The 24,430-nt window shown below is 52.5% G+C and overlaps 10 protein-coding genes across 10 annotated transcripts; 5 read left to right on the top strand and 5 right to left on the bottom strand.

The window, feature by feature from the left end:
* Positions 1-849: 849 nt before the first annotated feature.
* Positions 850-1,933, bottom strand: ASPVEDRAFT_95414 (uncharacterized protein; the record flags this gene model as incomplete). The annotated part of the gene is made up of 2 exons (XM_040818774.1): positions 850-1,692; positions 1,745-1,933. Coding segments are annotated over 2 exons (1,032 nt in total), but the record flags the coding sequence as incomplete, so codon positions are not given.
* A 1,384-nt stretch (positions 1,934-3,317) lies between these two features.
* ASPVEDRAFT_838915 (uncharacterized protein) lies at positions 3,318-6,960 on the top strand. The gene is made up of 4 exons (XM_040817458.1): positions 3,318-5,546; positions 5,615-5,818; positions 5,886-6,767; positions 6,845-6,960. The coding sequence occupies exons 1-3, from the start codon at positions 3,404-3,406 to the stop codon at positions 6,662-6,664; spliced, it is 3,126 nt and encodes a 1,041-aa protein (XP_040671024.1). The 5' UTR covers positions 3,318-3,403; the 3' UTR covers positions 6,665-6,767; positions 6,845-6,960.
* ASPVEDRAFT_838932 (uncharacterized protein) lies at positions 6,565-8,379 on the top strand. The gene is made up of 6 exons (XM_040817459.1): positions 6,565-6,767; positions 6,845-7,136; positions 7,212-7,301; positions 7,362-7,809; positions 7,889-8,066; positions 8,120-8,379. The coding sequence occupies exons 2-6, from the start codon at positions 7,021-7,023 to the stop codon at positions 8,245-8,247; spliced, it is 960 nt and encodes a 319-aa protein (XP_040671023.1). The 5' UTR covers positions 6,565-6,767; positions 6,845-7,020; the 3' UTR covers positions 8,248-8,379.
* Positions 8,380-8,784: 405 nt separating this feature from the next.
* On the top strand, positions 8,785-10,310 carry ASPVEDRAFT_838901 (putative subtilisin-like alkaline protease). Its single transcript, XM_040817457.1, has 2 exons — positions 8,785-9,127; positions 9,214-10,310. Exons 1-2 carry the CDS (start codon positions 8,962-8,964, stop codon positions 10,002-10,004), a joined length of 957 nt encoding a protein of 318 aa, XP_040671022.1. The 5' UTR covers positions 8,785-8,961; the 3' UTR covers positions 10,005-10,310.
* Positions 10,311-10,686: 376 nt separating this feature from the next.
* Positions 10,687-12,621, bottom strand: ASPVEDRAFT_44776 (uncharacterized protein). Its single transcript, XM_040813136.1, has one exon. It carries the CDS (start codon positions 12,464-12,466, stop codon positions 10,853-10,855), a length of 1,614 nt encoding a protein of 537 aa, XP_040671021.1. The 5' UTR covers positions 12,467-12,621; the 3' UTR covers positions 10,687-10,852.
* Positions 12,622-14,499: 1,878 nt separating this feature from the next.
* On the bottom strand, positions 14,500-16,675 carry ASPVEDRAFT_44775 (putative C6 transcription factor). Its single transcript, XM_040813135.1, has 4 exons — positions 16,556-16,675; positions 16,166-16,504; positions 15,107-16,103; positions 14,500-15,056 (listed from the first exon to the last, which is right to left on the bottom strand). The coding sequence occupies exons 1-4, from the start codon at positions 16,603-16,605 to the stop codon at positions 14,664-14,666; spliced, it is 1,779 nt and encodes a 592-aa protein (XP_040671020.1). The 5' UTR covers positions 16,606-16,675; the 3' UTR covers positions 14,500-14,663.
* Positions 16,676-17,362: 687 nt separating this feature from the next.
* On the top strand, positions 17,363-18,132 carry ASPVEDRAFT_74641 (uncharacterized protein; the record flags this gene model as incomplete). Its single annotated transcript, XM_040816266.1, has 3 exons — positions 17,363-17,413; positions 17,462-17,614; positions 17,680-18,132. The coding sequence occupies 3 exons, from the start codon at positions 17,363-17,365 to the stop codon at positions 18,130-18,132; spliced, it is 657 nt and encodes a 218-aa protein (XP_040671019.1).
* Positions 18,133-18,458: 326 nt separating this feature from the next.
* Positions 18,459-20,078, bottom strand: ASPVEDRAFT_137723 (flavin-containing monooxygenase; the record flags this gene model as incomplete). The annotated part of the gene is made up of 1 exon (XM_040807421.1): positions 18,459-20,078. One exon carries the CDS (start codon positions 20,076-20,078, stop codon positions 18,459-18,461), a length of 1,620 nt encoding a protein of 539 aa, XP_040671018.1.
* A 623-nt stretch (positions 20,079-20,701) lies between these two features.
* On the top strand, positions 20,702-22,469 carry ASPVEDRAFT_114128 (fungal specific transcription factor domain-containing protein; the record flags this gene model as incomplete). The annotated part of the gene is made up of 2 exons (XM_040805614.1): positions 20,702-21,058; positions 21,105-22,469. Coding segments are annotated over 2 exons (1,722 nt in total), but the record flags the coding sequence as incomplete, so codon positions are not given.
* A 705-nt stretch (positions 22,470-23,174) lies between these two features.
* Positions 23,175-23,612, bottom strand: ASPVEDRAFT_44772 (uncharacterized protein). Its single transcript, XM_040813134.1, has one exon. The coding sequence runs from the start codon at positions 23,529-23,531 to the stop codon at positions 23,313-23,315; it is 219 nt and encodes a 72-aa protein (XP_040671016.1). The 5' UTR covers positions 23,532-23,612; the 3' UTR covers positions 23,175-23,312.
* Between the last annotated feature and the right edge of the window lie 818 nt (positions 23,613-24,430).

Here is a 24,430-nt window from a genome sequence, read left to right as displayed (position 1 = left end):
ATTCTATGTCTATTATAGTTAAAGCTAACCTTAGAAGATATATTTCTATTAATTGTTGAGTAGATACTACTCTATCCATCTATTTATAGGTAATATACTCTAACTAGATCTTACTACTAGCCTAAATTATAATATTCCCAGGAGCCAGAATATAAGTATAAAAGACTATAGACTGCTTCTAGGGGCCCAAGTCCGGGTTTCCTATATAGATTTATAATAATAATATCTATATTAATCTACCATTAACTTTGCCGGGTAGAGTTAATAATAGCTAATTTTTAGATAGCGCATACCAGACTGCGACCATAGAACTGGCTCGCATGACGGGAAACACGATAAGAGAGATATATAGACAGAGTAAGCACAGCAAGTGCTTTCTCAAACACGAGCAGCGGCTTCTATCCCAGCTGAAATCGTGCAGTGGTCAACGTCTGAGCGCTAAGCCCGACCGAGCCAAACCCAAGAGGATCCTACCTATATGTATATCAACCCCAGTCCAGGTGTTGCGCAAAATCTCATCCACTCCACGAAAGTTCGCTCGAACGGTCCATTTCGAGTCAGGAAGAAAGGGATCCTTTCTACATCAATTATGGAAAGGCAATTTGGGTGACATATGTATGGGTATTGGAGAGGAGCTGCTCGCATTTATCCGCGCGTCAGAGATCCCGACTTTCGAAGCCAATGGCTAGTATCGTCAGCTCAAGTTCAGTTACTTAGGACTAACCAATTCATCTTTAAGCTCTATATATACTGTTTTGTTCCACGGGCTAGTGTAGCCTACCGCAGCTAGTCTGCTATGTATCCTCACTAGATTCTTGCAGTTCACAGTATGTATCAGTCCAACTGGTTCTAAATCAGCCCAACACAAGCATAGGTCTCTGCCCAAAGCCCCGAACAATCATTCTTAACCGCCGGATTCCACCTCACAAAGTTAGCAGTGGTAATACCATACGTCGCCGCAATGGAGGCACAGATATCCCCCTGGACAACAAAATGGAACCTCCCGCAGTTGCTCACCATGCCGTCCTGGATTGGTGTAGGGGTTGCGACGCCATTACCGGAGCTTGTTGTCGTCGTTGTTGGTTCAGGGTTGGTTGGTGTTCCGATCCGGTGAACACAGACGTACGCGTCGGCCCACAGCCCAGCGCAGTCGGAGCCTACTGAGGGGTTCCACTCAGCGAACTGGGCCTGGGAAATTCCATGCTCGGAGGCAATTGCCGCGCACGAGTCGCCTACCTCAACGAAGTAGAAGTCATCGCAGTCGTCGACCATGCCGGGCTGTGTTGGGGTTGGCGTGGCGATTCCATTGCCCGGTGGGCTGGTGGTGGTTGCGGTAGGGCTGGGGCCAGGGGCAGCGCCGCCGATCAGCCCGACGCAGGCGTAGGCGTTGGCCCAGAGGCCAGTGCAGTGCGAGCCGACGGAGGGGTTCCACTCGACGAATTGGGCCTGGGAGATGTCTTGCTCCGAGGCAATGGCTGCGCACGAGTCGCCGATTTCAACAAAGTAGAAGTCCTCGCAGTCATCGACCATGCCGGGCTGCGTGGGCAGTGGTGTCTCCACCCCATTTCCATCGGTTGGCATTGGCCCTGCGGATGTGGTCGTCGGTGGAGGTTCGCTGCCGCCTGCAGGCGCCTCAACACAGTAGGAGCGACCTGTCAGGTAGTTCCCGCAGTCGGAGGTGATGGAAGGGTTCTGTTGCGAGCAGGTCAGTGAGAACATGGGATTCTGCATCAGACAAACTCACCCAGAGGAGGAAGTCCTCCATGCTGATGCCCCATTGGGACGGCATGTTCTCGCACGCAATGGATCCATCGACATTGTCCCACCACCAGGTGCACGTCGAGATAGTGTTGGGGTCAGATGGCAGATTAGGCGTCGCATCTTTTAAAAAGAACTGCGGCCGTCCCTCGACGCTGCCAAGGGCAACGGCGAGGGTGAGAATGCCCGCCAATCGAGACGAAGACTTGGACATGATGGGAGAAAACGGAGGGAGAGATGTCCAAGATGTGGGAATGCGGTAACAAGGAGGTGCCTTGGGCAAGATCAGAGCAATGTCCCGGTGTAGAGAGTGAGCGTGACCGGAGGCTTTATACGTGAAGTATTAATATGTGGGAACTTCCAGGGCGCCGAAACCGGGAGTTCAGAGTGCCATTGTAGAAGACCACCACTTTGGTCGGCATTTTACGGAGTAATTACTCGGATACCTTTATGGTCCGAGCAAAATTAATTGCTTCATTTACTTTGCAGGCGCTGCTAGCCTGGGTTTCACTTCACCGACTCTTGAAAGGGAGCAGGATTACATCCAACGAGCACACTAGCAAAGTATGAAGGTATCATCCAACTCCAAGCTGGACCGGAAAAAGAGCGGTAGCGCTGAATGTGTGCCTGGGATGCCTGTTGGCACGGCCCCGTTTTCGCCTGTACTCACACATCGCCCAGCGCAGGAAGAGGCCAGGAGCTGGTGCAGGGACCATGCAGGAACGGTGCAGGAATGGTGTGGTAATGGCGGAGAAGCAGTGCAACATGGCATGGCCCAACAGCACGACGTCCAGGATTATTGGATGGTGTTTTACAGGTGCCAAGGTAGCATTTGTCAAAGCCCGTACAAAAGAGCATGGACTACCAAGGAAGCCAAGAAAGCTCATTCTCTAGGGAGGGTTAGACCTGCGCCTCGGCTCTCATCGCCCGTACCCTAAGATTTAGCCTCCTGTCTGGGCACTTGAGGGACAGGCGAGGCGAGTTGGAATACAATCTCGGGCGAGAGGGGAAGATGGAAGTATCGAGACACTAATAAGATTAAACCCCGCTTGCCCTCTCACATGGGCATGCAATAGACAATACGATTGTTGTTAGTCGAGGCAGCAGGATGCAAAACAAACAAAGCTGATTGGGCGTTTATATAGAGACAGACTTAGAGCGCTTGAATCATGCTTTCTAACTTATCAGATAAAGCCTACAGGAAGTCTGCTTACCGAGATTACTACCCGTCAAATTACGTCCGTCTCCCTCCCCATTCTCGCAATAAGTCGGGGAATGAGCATCCTAGTGGGAACATGGAGGAGAAGGAGGGGAGCCCCAGGAGGGCCCCGGAGATTAGGCACTATACAAGTAGCTTGGCGCCGCGACCACGGCGCTTGGGGACGGGCGCGGGAATCGGCGGGAACGGGCCGCATGCCAGACGAGGCGTTTTATTGGTGGATCTCCAAGGGTTGGGTGTCCTGGTTGCATTGATATTGTATACGGGCTGCGACTCGGTTACATTGCTTCTCCCTGGACATAGCCACAGGATTCGGACTCGGCTGTACAGATACGACTTTCAGCGTTATAAAAGCCCCCGGCTGCCTGCCCTATTTATTCATGATAAGCAAAAAAGGCTTCTGCAAGACTTCGTCTCTCCCGCACCATGTGGGCATCAAGGCTGGTGCTGCTCTCTGCGGCCGGCGGCCTGGCGGCGATACTTTCGCCGTTCGAGCGCCTCCAGCTGAACAGAAAGCCCTGTCCAAGCGCGTGCGACCCTGGCGGGGATACCACCGAGTGGTTCACCTACCACAGCGTGGACGAGTTCGCCGCCTGCGACGAGCCACTTTTGCTCAACCTGAATTTGTACCATAACGTCGATGACGATTCCGTCCTTCCATCGATCCGTGCCTGTACCCTTGGCAACGCGAACAGCGAGGTCAACTTCCTTACCGCGTCCGGCTACGTCGCCCCTGATGCCCTGGGGGAAACAAACTTTGGCCCCCCGTCTCTGGAGAGGCGTGAGGACCCTGACCCTACCGCAAATGTCGCCGCCTGCGACGGAAGTACCGTCACTGCCTCCAGTGCTGTCGCCTCCCAGACAGAGGATGAGACCATCAGCGATCCCCTCAGCGGCGAGGCAATCAATGACCTGATTCTCGCCGTGCAGGCCCTCCGAAGAAGCCTAGGCCAGGAGCCCGCGAGCTGTGGGAAGAAGGTCACCTTTCTTTATTTCCATGGCACGCTCGTCGGCCTCTATTCCGGTTCGCAGGTCGAGTTGATGCAGACCTCCGCATCCATGCTAGACCAGCTACTGGCGGCTCTCGGAGAACAGGACTCGCCCTCGGCTCTCTCGCGAACGGTTACTGAGATCTGCGCGAGCCACTGTACCGCAAGCTATATCTTCGGTGTTGTAGCGGACCCGGCTGGAGATTTCAAGGCCGTCCAGAGGATTATGAAGTCCTGGAACGACGGCGACCTTCTCTCGGGCCAGTCAGAAGCGAGAACCCAGTCCACCGGCAAACCCTCCCTGTGGACGTATACCCCCAACAATGGCACCGAGCCCCAGGCACGCAGCCATGTGCGGGACCTCAATCCACGAGCGGAATGCCGCAGCATCAGAGCCGAGGGCAGCGACACTTGTTTATCGCTGGCATCTCGCTGCGGCATTGGTGTCATAGCGCTCCAGAGCTTCAACAAGGACACGCCAGACTTTTGCAACTCATTTAAGACCGGCCAGCCCGTGTGCTGCTCGTCCGGCACGCTGCCTGATGTCGGACCAAGCCCAAACCCCGATGGGTCCTGCCAGTACCACGAGGTTCAGGAGGACGAATACTGCCAGATGATTGCCGCAAGCTACGGGCTGACGACTGATGATCTGTATGACCTGAACACGAAGACGTGGGGCTGGGATGGATGCGACAACAACATCCCGGTGGGCCTCCGGATCTGTGTCAGTGAAGGGCTCCCTCCTCTGCCTGCGTCCGTCTACAATGCCGTCTGTGGGCCTACAGTCCCTGGAACGGAGCCTCCGCAGGAAGGTGAAGAGCTCGCCGAGATAAACCCCTGCCCGCTGGATGTCTGCTGCAACATTTGGGGCCAGTGTGGCACCACGGTCGACTTCTGCATCCCCTCCAGCTCGTCAACTGGCAATCCCGGCACATCCGCGCCCGGGGAGAACGGCTGCGTCGACAACTGTGGTATGGAGATGGTGAACAACAACAGCGGACCAGAGACGTACCGAAAGATCGGTTACTTTGAGGGCTGGAACTACAACCGCCCGTGCCTGAACATGCACGTCGATGACATCCCTGACGGCTACACGCATATCCACTTCGCCTTTGGCGAGTTCTCGTCCGACCTGCAGATTATCATCAAAGAAGACCATCAGGAGCAGTGGGACGCCTTTATCAGCGCGGACCGGGGCTACCGGAAGATCCTGTCCTTTGGAGGGTGGGAATTCTCTAATGCCGCTGCCACCTCCGGCCTCTTCCGCCTGGCCGTGTCGCCGGGGAATAGGGAGACCTTTGCCGAGAATGTCGTCAATTTTGCGCTCGACAACGGCCTGGATGGCCTTGACTTTGACTGGGAGTATCCTGGCGCCACCGACATTCCGGGATCAGATCCCGGTCAAGAGGATGACGGTGAGAATTACCTCGAGTTCCTCAAGCTCGTGCGGGAGAAGTTGCCCGAAGACAAGTCGGTTTCGATTGCCACGGCGGCCTCGTTCTGGTATCTGCAGGGCTTCCCAGTCAAGGAAATCGCGCCGGTGGTGGATTACTTTATCCACATGACTTATGACTTTCATGGTGAGTTTGCCAAGGATACTTGAATCCCTTTCAGCCAGTTGATCATCACTGACGCTTCCTGACTACAGGTCAATGGGATGTGGGCAGGGAGTGGTCGATGGAGGGATGTCCCGCGGGCAACTGTCTCCGCTCCCACGTCAACTCAACCCAAACGTACAACTCCCTGGTCATGATGACCAAGGCCGGCGTCCCATCGCACAAGATCGTCGTGGGCGTGACAAGCTATGGCAGATCGTTCAAGATGGCTGATGCGACTTGCCGCGGCCCAATGTGTACGCCCCCTTCCTGTCTTGTCTTCTGATATAGCTGTGGGATATATGTGATTTAACTGATGAACAGGCACCTTTCTTGGCGGGAGGAACGATTCGCCTGCAAAGCCCGGCAGGTGCACGGAGACCGGCGGATACATCTCTAACTTCGAGATGAACGAGATCATGGAGGAGGGCGGTGCCATCAAGAGCTGGTATGATAAGGAGACAGACTCGGACTACCTGGTCTATGACTCGGTGGAGTGGGTGGCGTACATGACCGACGAGACCAAAGACCGCCGGCGCGGGCAGTACAAAGGTCTCAACTGCGGCGGTACCACCGACTGGGCCATTGACCTTCAAGGGGTGAGTCTCCATTCGGTTAAGCATAGACCATCGCTAACCACCGAGACCTCAATAGGAAGGGCGGCGCGGCAGCACAGGCGACCCGGTCTATCTGGACCCGATCGTCTACCAGGATTCCGATGCCTACTGCGAGCCACCATGCGTGCTGGTTTTCCCGCCCAGCCAGCTGCCCTCGCCAACGACCATCGACCCGGGGGAGTACACCACTTCGCTTCTATACGGCCGCAGCAGCGAAACCAACGAGGACGGCGAAGCGGTCACCGTGTTCGTGACGCAGACGACAACCATCACCATCGACCTGCCCGCCATCACGACCGACGAGCTGTCGTACTCGAACATCAATATCAGCCGGAGTCAAGATACCAGCTCCCTGTGGGTTGGCGTCAGTATCCCGATCGACCCCGTCACCGTGAGCCTGGACGACGGGGAGGGCGGGACCACCACGCGTGTTCTTACCCTCCCTCCGTGGCCGGCTGTTACCCAGGGCCCACTATCTGGTGGTGAGAGTGGTGGTGGTGGCGGCGGCGGCGGCGACGACGACAACGAGGAGGAAGACTGGGAATTCCCGAACCCAATTACGGAAACGGGCGAGTTAGAGCCCGATGAGGTACTTCATTATGTCCTTTCACGACCTTTTCGTGTTTTGCAACTGTCAAAGAGCTAACATGATGCCCAAAACAATAGCCATCCCCGACGACCATGCCTACTTGGCAAACATATCCACCATACATTGTCGAGCCCGTTGACGAGGAAGACGGCGGCGAAGATGGCGACGACGACGACGATGATGATGATGATGACGACGACGACGACGGCGGCGGTGGGATCATCACGCCCTGCAACCTCTGGTTTTTCAATGTATGTTGTGCTCTCCGTTTACTGTAGCAAACGCAGCCTGTGCTAATGGTCTCCAGTTCTGCGGCGGAGGAAGAGTTAAATCTCTCAGATGGCGCCTGCCCCCTGGCATTTACCCACCGTGAGTGTCACCCCGACATCAGCCATGGCCGGTTAGCATCAGGGCTAACATACCTTGATTCTCCCTGACCAACAGCGGTCCGCCACCCCCGGATATCTTAGGACCCCCTCCGGACCCCAAGTGGAGTGTTATCCTGCCGCCATTGCCACCCTGGCCGGAAATCACGTAAGAAATAGCCCTGCTCGAGACAAGCACGCCTCAATCAGCTAACTTCCCCTGGTGCAGCGTCGGCCATGACAACCAACTCACCTACAGCGAGGAGCCCCCCTGTGAAACTGAGTCGGCCGAGCTCTGCTCCACGACAGTCACACACTCGGAGACACTGGTTGGGACAACCACGTCGACGGCCACTGAAACCTCGTCCTACTGCGGGACAGTATATGGCTGCGCCGCAACAGGGTCGGAGACAGCCACAACGACCACTGCAACAGCTTGCCCCCTCGCAGCAATGGCAACAACGGCCGCGGACGACGGCACATTTGTGCCGCCCCCACCCGGCTGTCCGGCTCCTGCCATTGTCTACCCCAAGGACCCTGAGAACGTGGGCAACATCCCGAGCCTACTGCAGGGGTATAGCGACTACGTCGAGGTCGGGCAGACCACGGAGAACTGGGTAGCGTTCTACTGGATTCCGAAGCTGGGTCAAGACACCATGAACGCTCTGAGACAGTCGGCAAGTCTTCATATCCTCCACTACGCCGCGCTCTTCCCTGGCGGGGTTTGTGAATCAGACTAACCTAAAAGCTGAACAGCCCGATGTCGCGCATGCATACTATTACGAGGAGTCAAACTACAACATAGGGGCCCCCTTCACGCTGGAGGACGAAGAGGAGGACGAGGAATCTCTGTACTGGGATATTCCCTCCTATCCCAAAGCTCCACTTACCCCGAGCAACCTCGACGATAGAGTGTCAGATAAGCTGCCAAATGGTCTGGACCCTGAGTTGATTGTGAGCCCCAGCACACTGAACGAGACCCTCCAGTTCGAGCCGCGGCGCGACAAGAGACAGGAACAGAACCATGTGTCTCGAGACACGCCGTTCTGGAGTGCTTCACAGGTTTCGCTGCCCAAGGACAGTATCTGGGGCGCGCCGGGCAGCAAGAGCTTTAACCCCAAAAAGGACAAGGGCAAATTCTCGTATCACTATGACAGCGCGGACGCCAGCGATACTTATGTGTATATGCTGGGCGAGCGGGGGATTTACAATGGGCACGAAGTTTGTCCACCAAGCCGTGTTCTGCGGGGTGTCTGCTGACAGATCGACCGTAGGAGTTCGCTGGCCAGAGAATCGAGTATCTTGACTCGCAGCACAGCTTCGGGCCAGCGAGCCCCCCTTCAAAGCAGTATCGACATGGTGCTGGAGTTGCCGCCCACGTTCTCGGCAAGAGGCTTGGGATTTGTCCGTCGTGCACCTTGGTCGTCACCACAACAACAATGCCGAGCAAAAATATCGAGAATTGGCATATGTTTCCCAACGAGAAACTGCTTTCCCAACTCATTGACGTGCTGGATGATATCAAGAAGAAGAACAGGCAGGGCAAGGCGTCCATCAACATGAGCTTTTCGTACAAAGTCGGCTCCAAGTCTTTCGTCTTCCACACTGCGGCCCGTGAGTAGCAGCACCTGCGCTTACCTTTGCTGTCCCTCCAGGTCCTCTGCTAACACGCGCCTCTTGTTCCAGGGAGCCTATTTCTCAAGCTTGACGCGCTGGGCGTTGTAGTCGTCGCGTCAGCCAACAACCATGCCAAAGAGGAGGGCGTCGCGGTGGAAAGATATCCTGCCAAATTCGGTGACCCTAACGAGTGGACTGGCGGCCTTCCCAATATGATTGTGGTCTCCGCTTCAGACTGGAAGACCCAGAGGGGCGACTTCTCCCAGTACTCCCCTTGGGTCACAACGTTTGCACCGGGGACCGACGTCCGATGCCCAGCCATCAAGGAGTTTGACGACGGCAAAGAACCTATGAGGGTTTGCAGAGGTACATCCTTCGGTACGTAAGCCAAGGAACATCTCCTTTTGCGAGAAAGACTTTTTAGCCGACGGCTTCGACTAACATCTCTTGCTTTATTTCTGCAGCCGCTCCACAGGTCGCTGCCCTCGCCGCTTATTTCCGCGCAGTGCCCTCTCCTTGGCAGTCTCAGTTGAGCAAGCCGAGCAACGTCAAAAAGCTCATCCAACTCTTCGCCCGCCGCTTTGCGGTGGAGGACCATAATGTTGACCCGGTAGCCCGGCGGCCAATTATCTGGAACGGCCAGGTCGGCGAGCACAGCTGTCTGCGCGACTACGGGTCCAAGGAAGACTGGGCCAAGGTGTGCCCAACGATCAAGGACAACCTGGAGGACGAGCCGGTAAACCCTGGACAGCCGGTCGAGCCCTGCGATGCCGGCCAAGCTGGAAGTTTTGCGAATCCCGGTAGGCGGCGGCGCAGGCAAGCCGGCGGCGGGGGGAGCTGCCCCTATGTCCCCGGGGACAATGGCCCCGGCAAGAATATCAACTGGGAAGAGGGACCGTCGGCGCCAGAATGTGCCGGCGACGACAATTGCGGCGGAGAGCTTTGCGAGGGGTACTACTGCGATCCGGACCCGGAGATTCCTCATCCCCCGGACTACTACGACCCCAAGGATCCTGGGAACCCTCATGGCCAGCCCCCGCAGACGCCCCCGGACCCGGACCCGGAGCCAACGTCGACGACAACCAGCAGCACGCCGCCCACGAATACACCAAAGCCCCCGGTAGAAACTATGCCACTGTGTGTTGGCTCCTCGGTAACGCCCACAGGGCAATTTCCCGTCTACGCCTATAGCGCCTATTCGCCTGGTAAGTGGACTTATAGTTTCCCGCCTAGGTCTCAGTTCCCAAGCCCATAGACGATTAACACCTCTAGGACTCCACTGCGATGGCATCTTTATCGTCGACGGTAATATTGGCTCATCTCCGGACATCTGCGACGCGCCTAATGACAACTTCTCCTTCGATATCTGTGACACCGAGCTTACCTTTGTTAATGAAGGTCCTGAATTTTTCTCGAAATGTGGCTTCCAAATTGAAATTGAGGGCAAGAAGTATACTCCTCGCCAGTTGGATCCCCTTGATGAGGATAACCCTTGCTCGGGTTACTGTGACACGGTGGGGATCTCGGGGCTTTTGTTGTATGATTTACCTGCACCCGCTTGTGACTGATTGATTAGGCAGTGGGAGAGAGACGCCAGTTTGAGTTGGAACGGAACATGAATAGATATTGATACATGGTTTAGGGCTAGGTCGTGTCCTATTGCGCCTCACTTGCAGACAGGGGTCGTTTGCGCGGGTAAATAATGTATAGAACGGATATGGTACTTTGCTCCTTCTTAGGGTGGCCGCCACACTGTAGTCAGACAGGGCTTCGGAATATCCAACGTCCAGTTTATAGAAACCCAAAGCAGCTTCTACCAGCTATCCTATAATATAGCTCACGCCTCTCTCTTGTAGGCGCTCCTAGAATGCAGATGAAAGACCAGCATGGTTATGTCTTTCAGCAAGTGCACTACGTACTATTTACGAATGAGCAAGTGGGAATCTGGATAATGAAGTGCTATTATACAGCTGCAACAGCGATCATACCCGCCTAGCTTTGACGCTTATATACAATTCAAACATAGAAGATAGCAAGGGGAAGAAAGCCCAGTGCTGCCAACGTTCACGATAAACATTCCCTGCAGTTGTTGTGGTACCAGGCTCAGAGTAACTGGTTAAGCAAAGCCCTGGCCCTGATTTCAGTCATGACGCCGATGTCGATCCCAATGGGAGCTCGCCGGGTGCGAAGGCTCATCACCATCTCCCCGATCCGTTTCTCCCACGCGGGGATGTCGCTTCCCGGCGCGGCCTGACGGAGGAAGTCTGTTAGTCCGCCAACTACCTCGGCGCGATTAGGTGTGGAAATGGGCATTTGTTGGTGTCGGTCGTCAATCTCAGTAAAGGGTTGCCGAACCTTTACAAAGGAGTAATGTACGAAGACAGCGTTCTCCGCGACCACAGTGTCGTCGCTTGACCTGGACATGCGGCTTCCTCGGTCCATATTGGCGGAGGTTTGACTGGTGTCAGCGTGGCACTCAGTCGGGTAATAGGGTGGAGGTGGTCTGCAAGGTCCTGATGGCGTGCCCCCCAACGTTTCATTATGATCAGAACTCTGATCCGAAGAGCCCACCAGTATCACCCAGCTGCCGGAATGTATATCATTAAGTTTGGCTCTTGAAGGGTCATTAGGCGGGAGCTCGTAATCAAAAAATCCGGCCGGGATAGGGATGACACCGAGTTGACCTGACGATGACGATGTGGCCCTGTTGAATGTAAATTGCAGAATGGCTTTCTCGGAATCCGAACCCGAGCCCAAGGACTGAAGATAGGCCAGGAACTGGACGGCGAAGCTCTCAGCCTCTAGCAGGGTATTGTTCATGGTGTAGTAATTCCGGTACGGCTGGATGTTGTCTGCAGCTAGGCCTGGGCCATCTTCGCTCTGGTAGTGGCTAAACATGAATATGTGCATCACGGGAAGGATCTGGCCGTGGGGGGAGGTGGAGCTGCGGGTGATAGTGGAGGACGACGTTAGGAATTTGTGGCTGCGCAGAGATGTTGAAAAGGCACAGGTCGCATAGATGGTTTTGCCGTGGAGCCACCCCAAGCCTCCTCGTTCTTCTGATGGCCCCTGCTGCGATAGAAGCAGCAGCTGCGAGCAAAAATGAGCGGAGGCATCGTCACTATCCCTGTCTGGTCGCTGCAAGAGGCATAGCTGTCTCAGGCCGGTGCACTGCGCCACAGTCGCTGTGAACTCTTCGAGGCCTTCCTCTCGCTCCATCTCAAACTGATCCACGCAGACGCTGAGCGCAGACGCGCCCCGAAGCTCATCCGATGCGACGGCGGCAGCGATCACGCTGAGCGTGAGGTTCTGAAACGCGACCCAGTTGAGGTGGCTGCGTCCGGCGTATGCAACAGCCAGAACATGGCTTGAAACCCTGGATGGGCCGAGCCTGTCTGGCTCCTCCTCAAGCCGCTGCCACAGCTGCTCGGGGAACCTGGCTAGCAGTTGCAAGTTACTGACCGCAGATCTGTCCGGGGGAGGCCCGGCCGGCTCTTGGGTAAGGACAAGCAGATCATCAATGACGGCGTCTATGTCCTCTGGAATATTTTGCGGCAGGTCGTCTGACATGGTAAAGCTTGAGGCTCTCGATTTCGAATAATCTTTTGCGTGGTACCAGGACATACCTCTCGGCGGGTTCTCTAATACGGTGCTTCCTACCATCTCTGCTGGGGATCCCGGGGTTGAGCTCTCCTCCCAAGGCCAAATATCTACCATTTCGTCAGTTGACGCAATTCACCCTGGCCCCCTGGCTGACAGGTGGCATGGAAACAGACATACAATCCAAGGTTGCAGGATCAGCAAGCGGCATATTATCCAGGCGGCGGAAATTAGGGTCATTGCTCAGGTAGTTGTAGTGGAAGTACCTGCTTAGCCACTGATGAAGAGATAACAGCTCTCGAGGCCGTGGGCTGAAGTGTACAACGTCAGGCTCCTTCTCAGGCGGGGGGTCTTCCACCGGATCCCAGCCGCTTGACTCGTCTTCGTACTCAACGTCGGCCATGTAGCGGACAGGAAAGGCAGTGATGCCGTACTTGACGCCGCTGTCAAGGTCAGAAATGTCGAGAACAACAAGCCCATACTCGATGCAGTCGCCGAGGAAAACAGTGGATAGTGGCTGAAGCTGTACGTCGCCCCGGCGCGTGCGACTCCGTTTAGTGGCATTCCCATTGTCGCCCAACAATCCCAGTAATAGGCAAGTTGTTGTGAATGGAAACTCGGTAAGCGCTTCATCACGCCAAGGCAGCTGGGGTCGGTGCTGCGAAGATTTGTTCTCCGTCCCTTCATCCTCCTCCTCCTCCTCCTCCTCTTCCTCCTCTTCCTCCTTCCACGGCACATAAGGGGGCTGGGCCGAATCTGGAACGTTGGGTCGCGGATCAAGGGGAGCCCCATTGCCCCCGAGAGACCGCCAATAGCAGTTTTCTGCGAGCGCCCTCTCCGCCTCAAGCGGCGCGCGGTTCGCCGGATCCGAAAGGATCTCGATAAGCGCAAGGATGTCTGCCACGAAATGGTCCACGCGCTCCAGATGCGTCTCTTTGATGTGGTTATCACCCTGGCGGTAGGCCACGGCCAGGGAGCGGCTGGCGCCACCGGGGCCGACATTCGCGACGACGGCGAAGAGGAAGGAGCGCGGGCACATGCGACATAACTCGGTGTATTCGTGCGGCATCTTCTTTCGATCCTTAAGCAGAAGAGAGGGAGGAAGAGGGGGATTACGCAGGCTAGGAAATGAGAAGAAGGGTGGGGGGTTAGGAATAGCAGAGGAGTTTCTCCAAGTCACCTACCCCGCCCACGCCAAGGCACAAGGGGGTAGTGTGGTCAAAAGCAGTGTAGTTTAGCAAGAGATTACGTGAAATTTCTATAGGCTTGTTAGAAGCCTCTTAAATCAGAGATACGAACTTTTTATCTCTATGGTTAGAATTTAGTTACTCGCGCTAAGCCTTCGTTAGCCCCCGAAGCCCCCGCAGCCATACCAGAATCCCTAGGTAGCCATGCAACAGAACCCAAACGAACTCCTAATATCATCGGCTTATGTCTTTTTCTCTAGTACACGCTTGCCACTAATAAGCGTCTGCTACTCAAAAGAACGCAGAACTTGCAAGGGACATACCAGATTATAGAGCCTTGAAGACACTGCACAGGTATCCCTATTTTGCTGGGGGAGTACAGAAAGAACAGTCTTCCCGCTCGCATGGATGGCTGAGAAAGAATAACTTCATTGAAATTGTCCCTGCCACATGAAGAAGCCCCCCTCTTACAGCGACGATGTTACCCCTGTCCTACTTATACAGAGTGAAGCATGCATCCACGTTGCAAAATACTCGCTGATGCTATGTCAGGAATAATTAAAGATTAGCTACTAGATGTAAGACCCTCCGCAAAACTCTCTACCTGCTTGCGGGGAGCAGGGCTGAGTTAGCCTCTAGCTTATTTAATATATAAGAGAATCTCTTTACTTTATAAAGATTAAAGAGAAGATATATAGAACTTTAGGATTAATCTATTAATAATTCTTATTTCTTAAAATATACTATTTATAATCTCTATCTCTTTTTATTAGGTGTATTACACTTTTTCACACTATTAGTATTTATAACAACCCTAAAGGACAAGGACCTTATACTTAGAATATTTAAAATTATATATTTTAATATATCTGTCTGGATTTTAATAGGTGATCTTAGGTTATAATATTATAATAATAATTCTAAAAGAAAAGTATTCTTAAAATTTTAGAATAACTTAAGTTTCTTTCTTTTTAGTAAAAAGTATAATTCTATATCTTTTTTTATTATTTTATTGTAGCCTAGGTCGGGCCAGCCACCTATGGCACGGAAGGTCCATCGTTCTGAAGGAGTGAAATATGTAGCAACTTTGTATGGTCTTTATACCTTTCTATGGTCCTTTATACAACTCATGTCGGGGTCACTTGGTGGCTGTCGTAGCGATCATCTAGGAGCCAGCTCAAGGCGCTGTTAATCAAGGCTTCCCCCGTTATCTCCTGGTCATGCAGTAATCGAGAAATGTCATTCCACTGAGCAGAATCATCCGTCGACATCGTCTCTTCATTTTCGCTTCCCTGGGTCGTAAGAAATTCGATACTAGGCCGCGCAGGCGTAGCATTTCCAGAACTACTTTTAGGATCGCCCGGTATGAACGTGCCAGGTTCCGTGGATTGAGGAGCCAGCTGCCTCTCCGATAGAAGCGAAGAGTGTTCGATCAGGAAACGAGCCATCCAGTTGTCAAGCACAAACGGATCCGACATTGAGTCTCTGCAGGAGTTCTGGAATGTCCGCAGATGGGTAGTCTAAGACTCATCAGCAAAAGGGCAACATGTCTTCTAAGGCATTGACCTACATAGTGTTCCACAATAGGCCAGTATGATTTAACGGTCATGAGATACTGAAAGTTCGCCACTAGACGCTGGCGCACCATTGAAAGTTCGCGGTAGTCGTCGCTGAATAGCAAGGTATGAAGATGAACGCAAGAGCTGACAACCCCAATATGGCCGTAAATAAAGTAGTCCAATTCACAGTTCTTGATGTTCCGGGAGTACTGTAGAATAGAAGAGACCACCGCCGCACTGTCCTTACACTTGATTGCATGATCTGGCCGCGAGTTCCTCGCGGCTCTCGCATCCAGGAAGGGGAAAAGCAGCATCTGTTTGAAATGGAAGTAGCCAATATGCATCGCGAGGTAAATTTGACCAAGACTCCTTCCTGCAAGGAACATGAGATTGTCGAAACTCCACGTCAGTCTTGGAGGCAGGTTCGCCGCCCACCCGTCCAACGCCAGTTCCACATCGGCTGCTTGCGCGCAGTAGTCAGCGAACGCGATCTGGTCGCAGCTAAGCTGTCGCATTAGAGTGTTTATTTTGGCGAATATACCAAGAGTGCGTGCCATCTGAGCCCACATATCACAGCCGGAAGGATCCTGCACATGGCTCACATTCAGCACCTCTGCGCGGACAGTGCGGAACGTCGCGTCATCAATCTTTGGGAGAAAGTCTGGCTGCTCAGGTAGACTCAAAGGCTCCATGGCCATATCCCAGGCCGACCAATGGCTTGCCACGTGGATTGACAGCCAACTCCGCCGGAGTTCCTCCTGGTGCACAGCAGGTGCATTATCACCGAGTGACAGTCTCTCCGCGTGTAACCGAGCCAATCCTATATAGATATGTTTGCCATCAACATTTCCCTCGCCGCTGAGATAGTATCCGATCAATAGAAAGCCTTGGACGGTTTCCAAGCTCGGGGATATCATGTACGGTTGGCTGAGGCGAACTGCTTCTATGGCAAAGACTTTTCCGCGATCACAGGGGGGTATCCCGTCGAAAACTGGATTATTGGAGAATCTGCGCGACCGAGGTTACTAATGTTGGGCGGTTATCAAGCTTATAACGCAGTGAAGCTTTACCTCGCAGCCAACGCACACATCGCATAAACATGGATCATCGGGGCCGTGCCTTCATCCAGGCGGCGCAGGAATGTAGGCCCATGGAATATGGTATGAGGTATATCGTGGATAAAGCGAAAATAAAGGTGACACAGCTCGATCCATATTTGTCGTGATGTCAGTACTGTGGGGGAATCATCCGACGCGTTGGACAAGCCAGTTTCCTCGCTATTCCGGGGGTATCCTCGATCGACGTCTCTTCTCTCCGGCAGAACACTAAGACTGCAAGGTCGCGAGAGGGATCGGCATAGTTCGCACGCGTCTCCGGTGGAGGATGGGATGCAGCGACGTTTTCTTGAGCTGTTGCGGGGTGTCAGTGTTGACTTGTCACTCCAGTCGGCTAGATCTTACCGGCACGTCACGCAGGCCCCGGCTCTGGGCCTTCTCAAGTCGGTTGACATGTCATGAATGGCGATCCTCTGGCCGTACTAGACACCATTCGATGCATCTAGATGGGCTGGCTGACCACCGTCCAAAGAAGTGTTGAATGTTTGTTCTCTCGTCGCGTCGTTGCTGGCGGAGTGCTGACTAATCAGGATCCCCAGACCAGCTTCTGAATGAGACCGAGGTTTGGGGTAGGAAGTACCGAAATAGTGTTATTCCTTTCGGATAATTCAGGGTCTGATATCTTTTGGGCCTGTAAGAATCGTTCAGAGCTTACTTAAGGGTGCCGTCATCCAGTACAATAAGTTTCGAAGCGAACACTCAGCAGACATATATATATCTAGATCCAAGTGTTATAATCTACATTGCAAAAAGAACAACTAAATGAGAATGTTTGATTGATATTTTCTTCCCTCTCCTTTTATCCTGTTGAATATGCACAACATAGACTATGACTGACAATTGCCATCTAACCTGTGATGTCCCCGGAGCTAGTATTAGTCCCATTCTATGGCGACCAAGGTCAGCCCCCCATCCAGGGTAGATCAGCCAGACACTACACAGCCGCAAGGCCTTTATTTGGGTATAGAACGGGTCATAGCGTGACTTTGGAGCTCAGGCCTCGAGTGGAAATTCTCATCCTATGCTTTTCCGGTATGCTTGGCTATGGGGGGTGGATATCCTAGACACGAGTATATGATGTGGCTATGATCTATACACCAGTAACTTCACTGAGACAACATCGTGAAAGCACTGTCCCCAAATTTGGACGGCATGTTTATTATTTTCGGCAACGTCCAGTTCATACCTGGTAGATACGGCGAGGTGAGCCCCCTTCCTTTCCATCCCAAAACTAACACTGAAGACCTGCAGTGGCAAACTGCCTACGACAAACTGGCCGACTATGTTGCCGTTCAAGAGCGAACCTCGACTTTAACATATTATTTTGGGATACCGTTCGAATTTAAGATAAACTTCAAAGATACACCACATATGCTGGCATTCGAGGCCTATAACACGCGTGAGGTTGGTTAACCCCATACCTGCTACGCGTGGGAGATATCTAGTGACCCAGAATTAACACGGCACAGGATTTATATGACACTCATTTGAACTCCCCGGAGATGCAGGACTTTCTGGCCGCGGTCCCTAGCACCATGTCAACAGGCCTTGACCTCTCGCACTACACCGAGACAGCGGGGTTCCTAGATAAATCCGGGAATTGCCAGGAGTGTGAGGCCATCTACGACACGCGGGTTGAATGCTATACACTAGAGGATAGAAATACTGCTTTAGCTAAGCTCGCTGTAATAGCTGAGCACATTGCCGAATATGAAGACGGCACATGTACATTCCTGGTTCTGAAGAGCCTAGACAGCGACACTCATTTGAGGATTTTTGGACGGTATTCTAGCTGGGACGCAATGCTTTCACATCAGAAGGGAGACAAACTGGTAGATTTATGGCTGGGTTCAAAGACAGGAATCAAGAGTATGGAAGGAAGAGCATATGTCCCGAATGGTAAAGGTTGGCTGCACCATTAGGACCTCGTGAAGGATAGTTTTGACAACGCTCGAATAGCCCGCTACTTGATAGTCCGGCAGAATGTGTAACACGGCTGCTAAATAGTCCTAGTGGAAGTGCATATGACTAGACTTTCAATGGTTGCTACTAGATGTGATGAAGAAAGAGATTTACTAAACTCACCAGCTAGCTTGTTGAAAACACTACACAGTATACCCTCTTCGGATTGTCCCATACTCAATTGGCCTGGCAGAGCTGTCTGGAGGTTCCCTAACTAATTATATCCAATTTTATACTATATACGGCCCCTACAGCGCGAACTTTAGGCACAGACGCCTCCATGCACTTAGGAAAGCGGCTGAAAGCCTTCCCAAGCTTCATTGACAGCTTTGTTCCACACGGCTCTATAACGATTGAGCCCACCCAAATAAGCCCTCACGCCGTGAGACTTGCCAGGTATATTGCCTCCGTTAATCCAGGAATACTTTGATTTGCTGAAGATGCTCTCTTTGGCCAGTTCCCTGCAGAGCTTGTCCCACCCCTCCTGTGCCTCGGGCGTGGCAACGACGATACCCTTAGAGCCCAAATCGCGTCTCGCTGCTTCTGCTCGCTGAATAGCACATGTGTTCACGTCAACGCTTGCTTGAATTGTCTGCGGAACGTTTCCAAAGGACGACTGCGGACCATTGACAATAAACATGTTCGGAAAACCAGACACGAAATTTCCAAGATAAGCCGTTGGCCCAGCAGCCCATACATCCTTGAGAGTACTGCCATCGCGGCCAGTGATATTGACGCGCATGAGGTTGCCTTCAATGGCATCGAACCCGGTAGCGAAAATGATCACGTCCAGTTCATGAAGGGTGCCGTCTCCGGTCCGGATACCGTCAGGAGTGATCTCCACGATGGGGTGCGCTTTCAGGTCCACAATGGACACATTCTCGCGATTAAAGGTCTCATAGTACCCATCGTTCGACACGGGGCGGCGCGCAAAAAGCTCATCAGGGATAAGCTTACTGGCCTTTTTGGGGTCGTTCACAATGCAGCGAATCTTGTTGCGGAGAAACTCGCATACCTCCTCGTTTGCTTTCTGGTTCGTGACGATGTCGCTAAAGCTCTCCAGTAGGAAATGAATCCCGTTGCCATTATTCCATTGATCCTCCAGCAATTCCTGACGTCGCTCGGGGGTGACGGAAAAGAACGGACGATTGGACTCGACGAAGCCAAACCCAGAAAAGGAGTCCCGAACTTGATTCCATATCTGATCGTAGTTGTCATTGAGCCAGTCCATATGAGCGTGTGAAAGGGCTCTGTCATTGTTAGGCACCGTGAACTGCGGGTGACGGATAAACGCCGTCAATGACTTGACAATGGGAGCAGTGTTGGTGATGATCTGGACTCCACTGGCACCGCAGCCTATAACTCCAATACGCTTGTTCCTGACATCCAGATCCTTGGGCCAGCTTGACGAGTGCGTAAAACAGCCCTTGAAGGTGGAGACTCCAGGGATATCAGGGAGGTAGACTTTGGACAAGACACCCAACGCAGGAATGAAATAGCGAACGCGGAAGATTTCTCCCGTGCTGGTCTGGATAACCCACATACTAGTGTCCTGATCCCACGTCGCCGATAACATTTCCGTGTTGAACTGCATGTACTTGCGTAGATCATGCTTTGCAACGATGCGATTAAGATATGCTAGGATCTCGGGTTGTCGAAGATAGCGGCGATTCCACGGATGAGCCTTCTGGTCTTCGCGGTCCCAAGAGAAACGATACACAAAGCTCTCCGTGTCGCTCAAAGCTCCAGGATAGATATTAGTGAGCCAGGTACCTCCAACATCCGGAAGGGAGTCGATGACTTTAATGGACAGTCCGAGGTTACGCAGGGTGTATGCCTGGCATATCCCACTGAAGCCGGCGCCGACAATAAGCACGTCCAACTGTTGCTCTGAGACAGATCCCATGGTGTTGAGAAATGGAAGCTTTTCTGCAAAGTGATGATAATACGTCTGAAGGAGATTCACAGCTGGACATGCGTCCGACTTTATATAGCATTCTCGCACCAGGCATATGGTATTAAGGGGACTTGGGCCATGGAATCTCAAATTAAACAGAGAAAGGCAGGGCTCTATCCGCCGCCGGTATTCGCTTCGGACTCCCGGTCCTGAGCCCGAGACCTGTCTTCCAAATGCACTAGGAAACTGCTAGACTTGGATCCCCTGGTGGAGTGTTGGAGTACTAAATGCGTCCGATGACTGGGCGAGTGGACACTCACTTGTCCCTCTACCAGCACCGCAGCAGGACATGTTGCAGCAGAGCTTCGGCGTAATAGGGCAAAGGCCGTGGGATAACCAGGTCGTCCCTCCGGATTATTGCTGTTGTCATCTCACGGATCAGATAACAAAAGTGGAGCAGATCCACGTCCAAGTGCAGTGAACAACCAACCGTGCAAAGGTTTGGTTCCACAGGGAAAAGACAGTAGCCGGACCGTGGCGACAACTTACCAGATGGCCGTGTGGCGGACTATTTCCCATCAAAAATTTCTTCGAACCTGCTCAAAGTGGACAGCGGCAACGCATAGTATACAAGACAGCCGTGTCTCAACTGCGTCAAAGCAGGGATACCCTGCGTTTTCCCAAAGCCTGCAAGAAACTTACGCAGGGTTCGCGAGTCACCAGGAACCGACATTTGGTGCCGACTGAAACAACTAGAAGATCTTGTTCGTGACCTTCAGCATCCCATCTACTCGGACGTGGAGGCCATAGGATCTACCGCGGCTGGCAGTGGCCAAGCAACAATCATTGAAAAATGCCCATATCTTGAGACAGATCCACGCGTGATGCCACAGAAATACGGCACCCATGAGGAGTTCGGGCGGCTCGTGGTTGATCATGGATGCGGTCGCTATATAAGTAATCGGCTATGGGCGAGTCTCAGTGACCAGGTATACTTTCCACTATCAGTTTTTCGTTCTTGCTGTTAATAGTCAGATCGACGAGCTGCATGAGCTGCTGGAGCCGTCGTATAGTGCTGGTGAATATCTATCCCCGGACAGTAGCCGACCAAATAATCATTACCACAACGACTGCTTCCTCTTCGGGTTCAACTCTGTTGCGCACACCCTAGCGAATTATCATCCGTCAGCGACACAGATAGCTGTTCTGTGGAATAAGTATCAACAGAATGTGGCTCCACTCGTGATGGTTCTACACCCGGAGACCGTAAATATGGCGTTTCAGTGCTATCAAGTTTGTCCGGAAGTCTTGGATGAGGTTTCAGAGTGTATGCTGTTTGCCGTGTATTTCTCAGCTGCTGCCAGCATGAGCGAACAGGAATGTCTTGTGGAGTTTGAGGATACCAAAGAAGCAGTAAGAAGTCACTTCCGATTTGCTATAGAGCAGGGGTTTGTAAAGGCAGGTTTGACGACGGCGAAGAATCTGAATTTACTCCAGGCTGCTGTTCTCTACCTGAAGAGCCTACGTTCGCTCGGAGAGACGCGATTTGCCTGGTCTATGACTTCTCTTGTTGTCCGTCTTGCCACTGGCCTGGGCTTACATCGTGACGGTTCCACATTTGGCCTGGAACCATTCGAGGTCGAGATGCGCCGTCGTCTGTGGTGGTGCATCTGCATACTCGACATTGAAACTGCAGAAGATCAGGGCACAGATCCAATGCTGCACGACGTCTTTTACGACACTCGTCTTCCGTTGAATATCAACGACGACGATGTCGACCCGTTCGTGAAGGACTTACCGCAAGAGCAATCTGGCTTTACAGATTTAACTTACTTTCTCTTGCAATGCGAGGTTGCGTTGGCTACACGCCGACTGACTTATCACCTTCCCGGAAGTCCCTGCCCTGCCCTGCAATCAATCGAAGAGCGTCGATCTCTTGTTGAAGACCTGGACAGACGCCTAAATGAGCGATATGTGCGCCATCTCGATCCTAATTCTGCCCTCCAGTCGGTTTGCATAAAGCTTGTCCGCATATCTATTGCGAAGCTGTCACTGATCATACATCAACCCCTGGACAAAGACCAAAAGATACCTCATGATGTACGAGACAAGATCATTTCTCATGCAATCGAAATGATTGAACTAAGCCATACCCTGCATATGGATGTCAGGCTCGCAAAGTGGAAATGGGAATTCCAAACGCACATACCTTGGCACGCACTTGCATTTGTCCTATCTGAGATGTGCTGCGGCAGAGAAAGCTCAATACTGGAGCGTGCGTGGCCCTCGATAAGCACGATCTTCAAAGAGTGGCAACGAGACGCAATCAGCCAGAGCAGAACCATCTGGCAGCCCTTATCAAAACTGATGGTCCGGGCAACATATTGCCGAAGCAAACAAGACGGCAAGGGTTTGACACGCAGACTTTTGCGTCCAGCTGATTCCAACGGGCAATATTTCGATCCGACCGGGGGTATGCTCCCCTCTCTCGAGCCGATCTTCGGATCCTACCCCTCAGCTACGTGCATGCCCTTCGATCCTCACCCGACGAACTCGAAAGAAACAGAGATTGCCGGCGAGTGGGGCATCCCATGTAGATCTCATCCATTGGACAAGGCCGACAGGCAGCGACAATTAGATGAGTTACCAGTTTCGCTATTAGCAGCACGGTCCATGCCTTGGTTGAATATTGGTCAACACGAGCATTGGGATTCCCCAGACTCGGGGCTTGGGTAGGGTCATTTATTTTCACGCTCACATTCGTTTGTGGGCTAAGGTTATTCTCATCTCTCTTTAGTGCAGGGCGGATATTAGAGAGGACAGTCTGAAGAATTAGGATATCCTGATAAAGCATTGCTGAGGAAATACTAAGAACATAGTATATGTGGCGTGGACTCAGTAGTACTAATATACAATACGGTCTGGTGCCTGTGATAAAGTGGCTATTTATTTAGTAGAAGTACTGGTAAGCCCAACTCATACATCCAGTCTCTGCATTCGCATTACAGTATAGGGAAAACCTAATCTACGGCAAAAACCTATACCGAGACACGCAATGACCAGCCAAATCGCTCACATAAGCCATGCACTTAACACCTAGTTAGCAGGAGTCTTGCGAGACTTCCATCTGGTTGCACTCGGAGTAGATCGTATCTGGACTTCCACATTGGGAAAGTCGGACCCTGTACGGACTAAAAATGCGGATGAGTTAGTGCTGTTCTAGTACGTAGGGAAAACAGTTACTCACCTGTCTACGACCCCCAAGTTGCAGGATCCAGAAACAGTTGTTCCGCCATTGTTAGTATTCACTGGACCGGCGACGCGGATTGTGTGGGGATTCTGAGCCAGCTGGAAGTTGGAGAGATAGACACAAAGTTGGGAAGGGTCGGTGCTGGTGATGGCCGTCAGCTTACTGCCCTGAAGAACATACACCAAATGTATTAGGCGGATCATACTTGACATGGCTCCACTGAACGTTCCAGTTTTCAGACAGGTCCACGGTACCTGGAGGCGGGGGCGAGATGCATTGGACAGCAGCTGTGGTTGCCACAAGGGCAGCAATGAATGGGATGCTGGAGTACATTTTTGAGTATTGTTTTATATGTTGAGAGAAAATGAGAATCTGGAGTTGAGGAAGATCGTTGCAAGCGATGTTGAGGGTTTCAGGGCCCCTATTTATACCTGTTGCCCGCAGCAGCATAGGATTAACAAAGTCAAACAGCCACCCATCATGAAGCTGAGGGGTACTTCTGATAAGTCATTAGCCAGCTAAGATCGAGCTGTATCCTTCCTTTCCGTATCAAGGCAATGAACCATAATACCGAACATTGTGTAACTTCCAACTGACAGAGCCTCAGCTTACGGTTCTTTACAGACTTCGCAGAGACCGTCATCCGTTAAGCACAGTGGCGTTAAACTCACATACTACACCCCGATTATACTTGATGAAAAGGTGCTTCCTATGAAAGAGTTCCTGGAGCCTAGTGTACAGAACAAAGTAAACACGGGGCAGTTTTCTCCAAGACCAAACCACGAGCTCGTATGGCCACCCACGAGTCACATGCAGCGAGGCCAATAAAAAGCCAAGTGGCTGGCGGATGGATCATTTCCAGCGTCATCCAAGACATGCATCTGACGGACGAACCATCCGGGTGCTTTACAGCCTGGCGATTTGTAATTCATTGGGGGGGCGGCAAATGCGAGAACTGATTGGCGCATCCAAAAGTCGCCCATCCAATGTTGGCCCGTGAATCTGAACAAGCCCCAACCCCATGCGTCTTGGTTACACAGCAGCTCGTAAATCCAAGAGGAGGCCAAATCTGAGGTCAGAGGCCACCATGGGCGCAGTCAGCAGGTCGAGC

This window comes from Aspergillus versicolor, assembly GCF_001890125.1.
Source record: "Aspergillus versicolor CBS 583.65 unplaced genomic scaffold ASPVEscaffold_8, whole genome shotgun sequence".
NCBI classification, from domain to species: domain Eukaryota; kingdom Fungi; phylum Ascomycota; class Eurotiomycetes; order Eurotiales; family Aspergillaceae; genus Aspergillus; species Aspergillus versicolor.
This window is presented reverse-complemented; position numbering and strand designations above follow the sequence as displayed.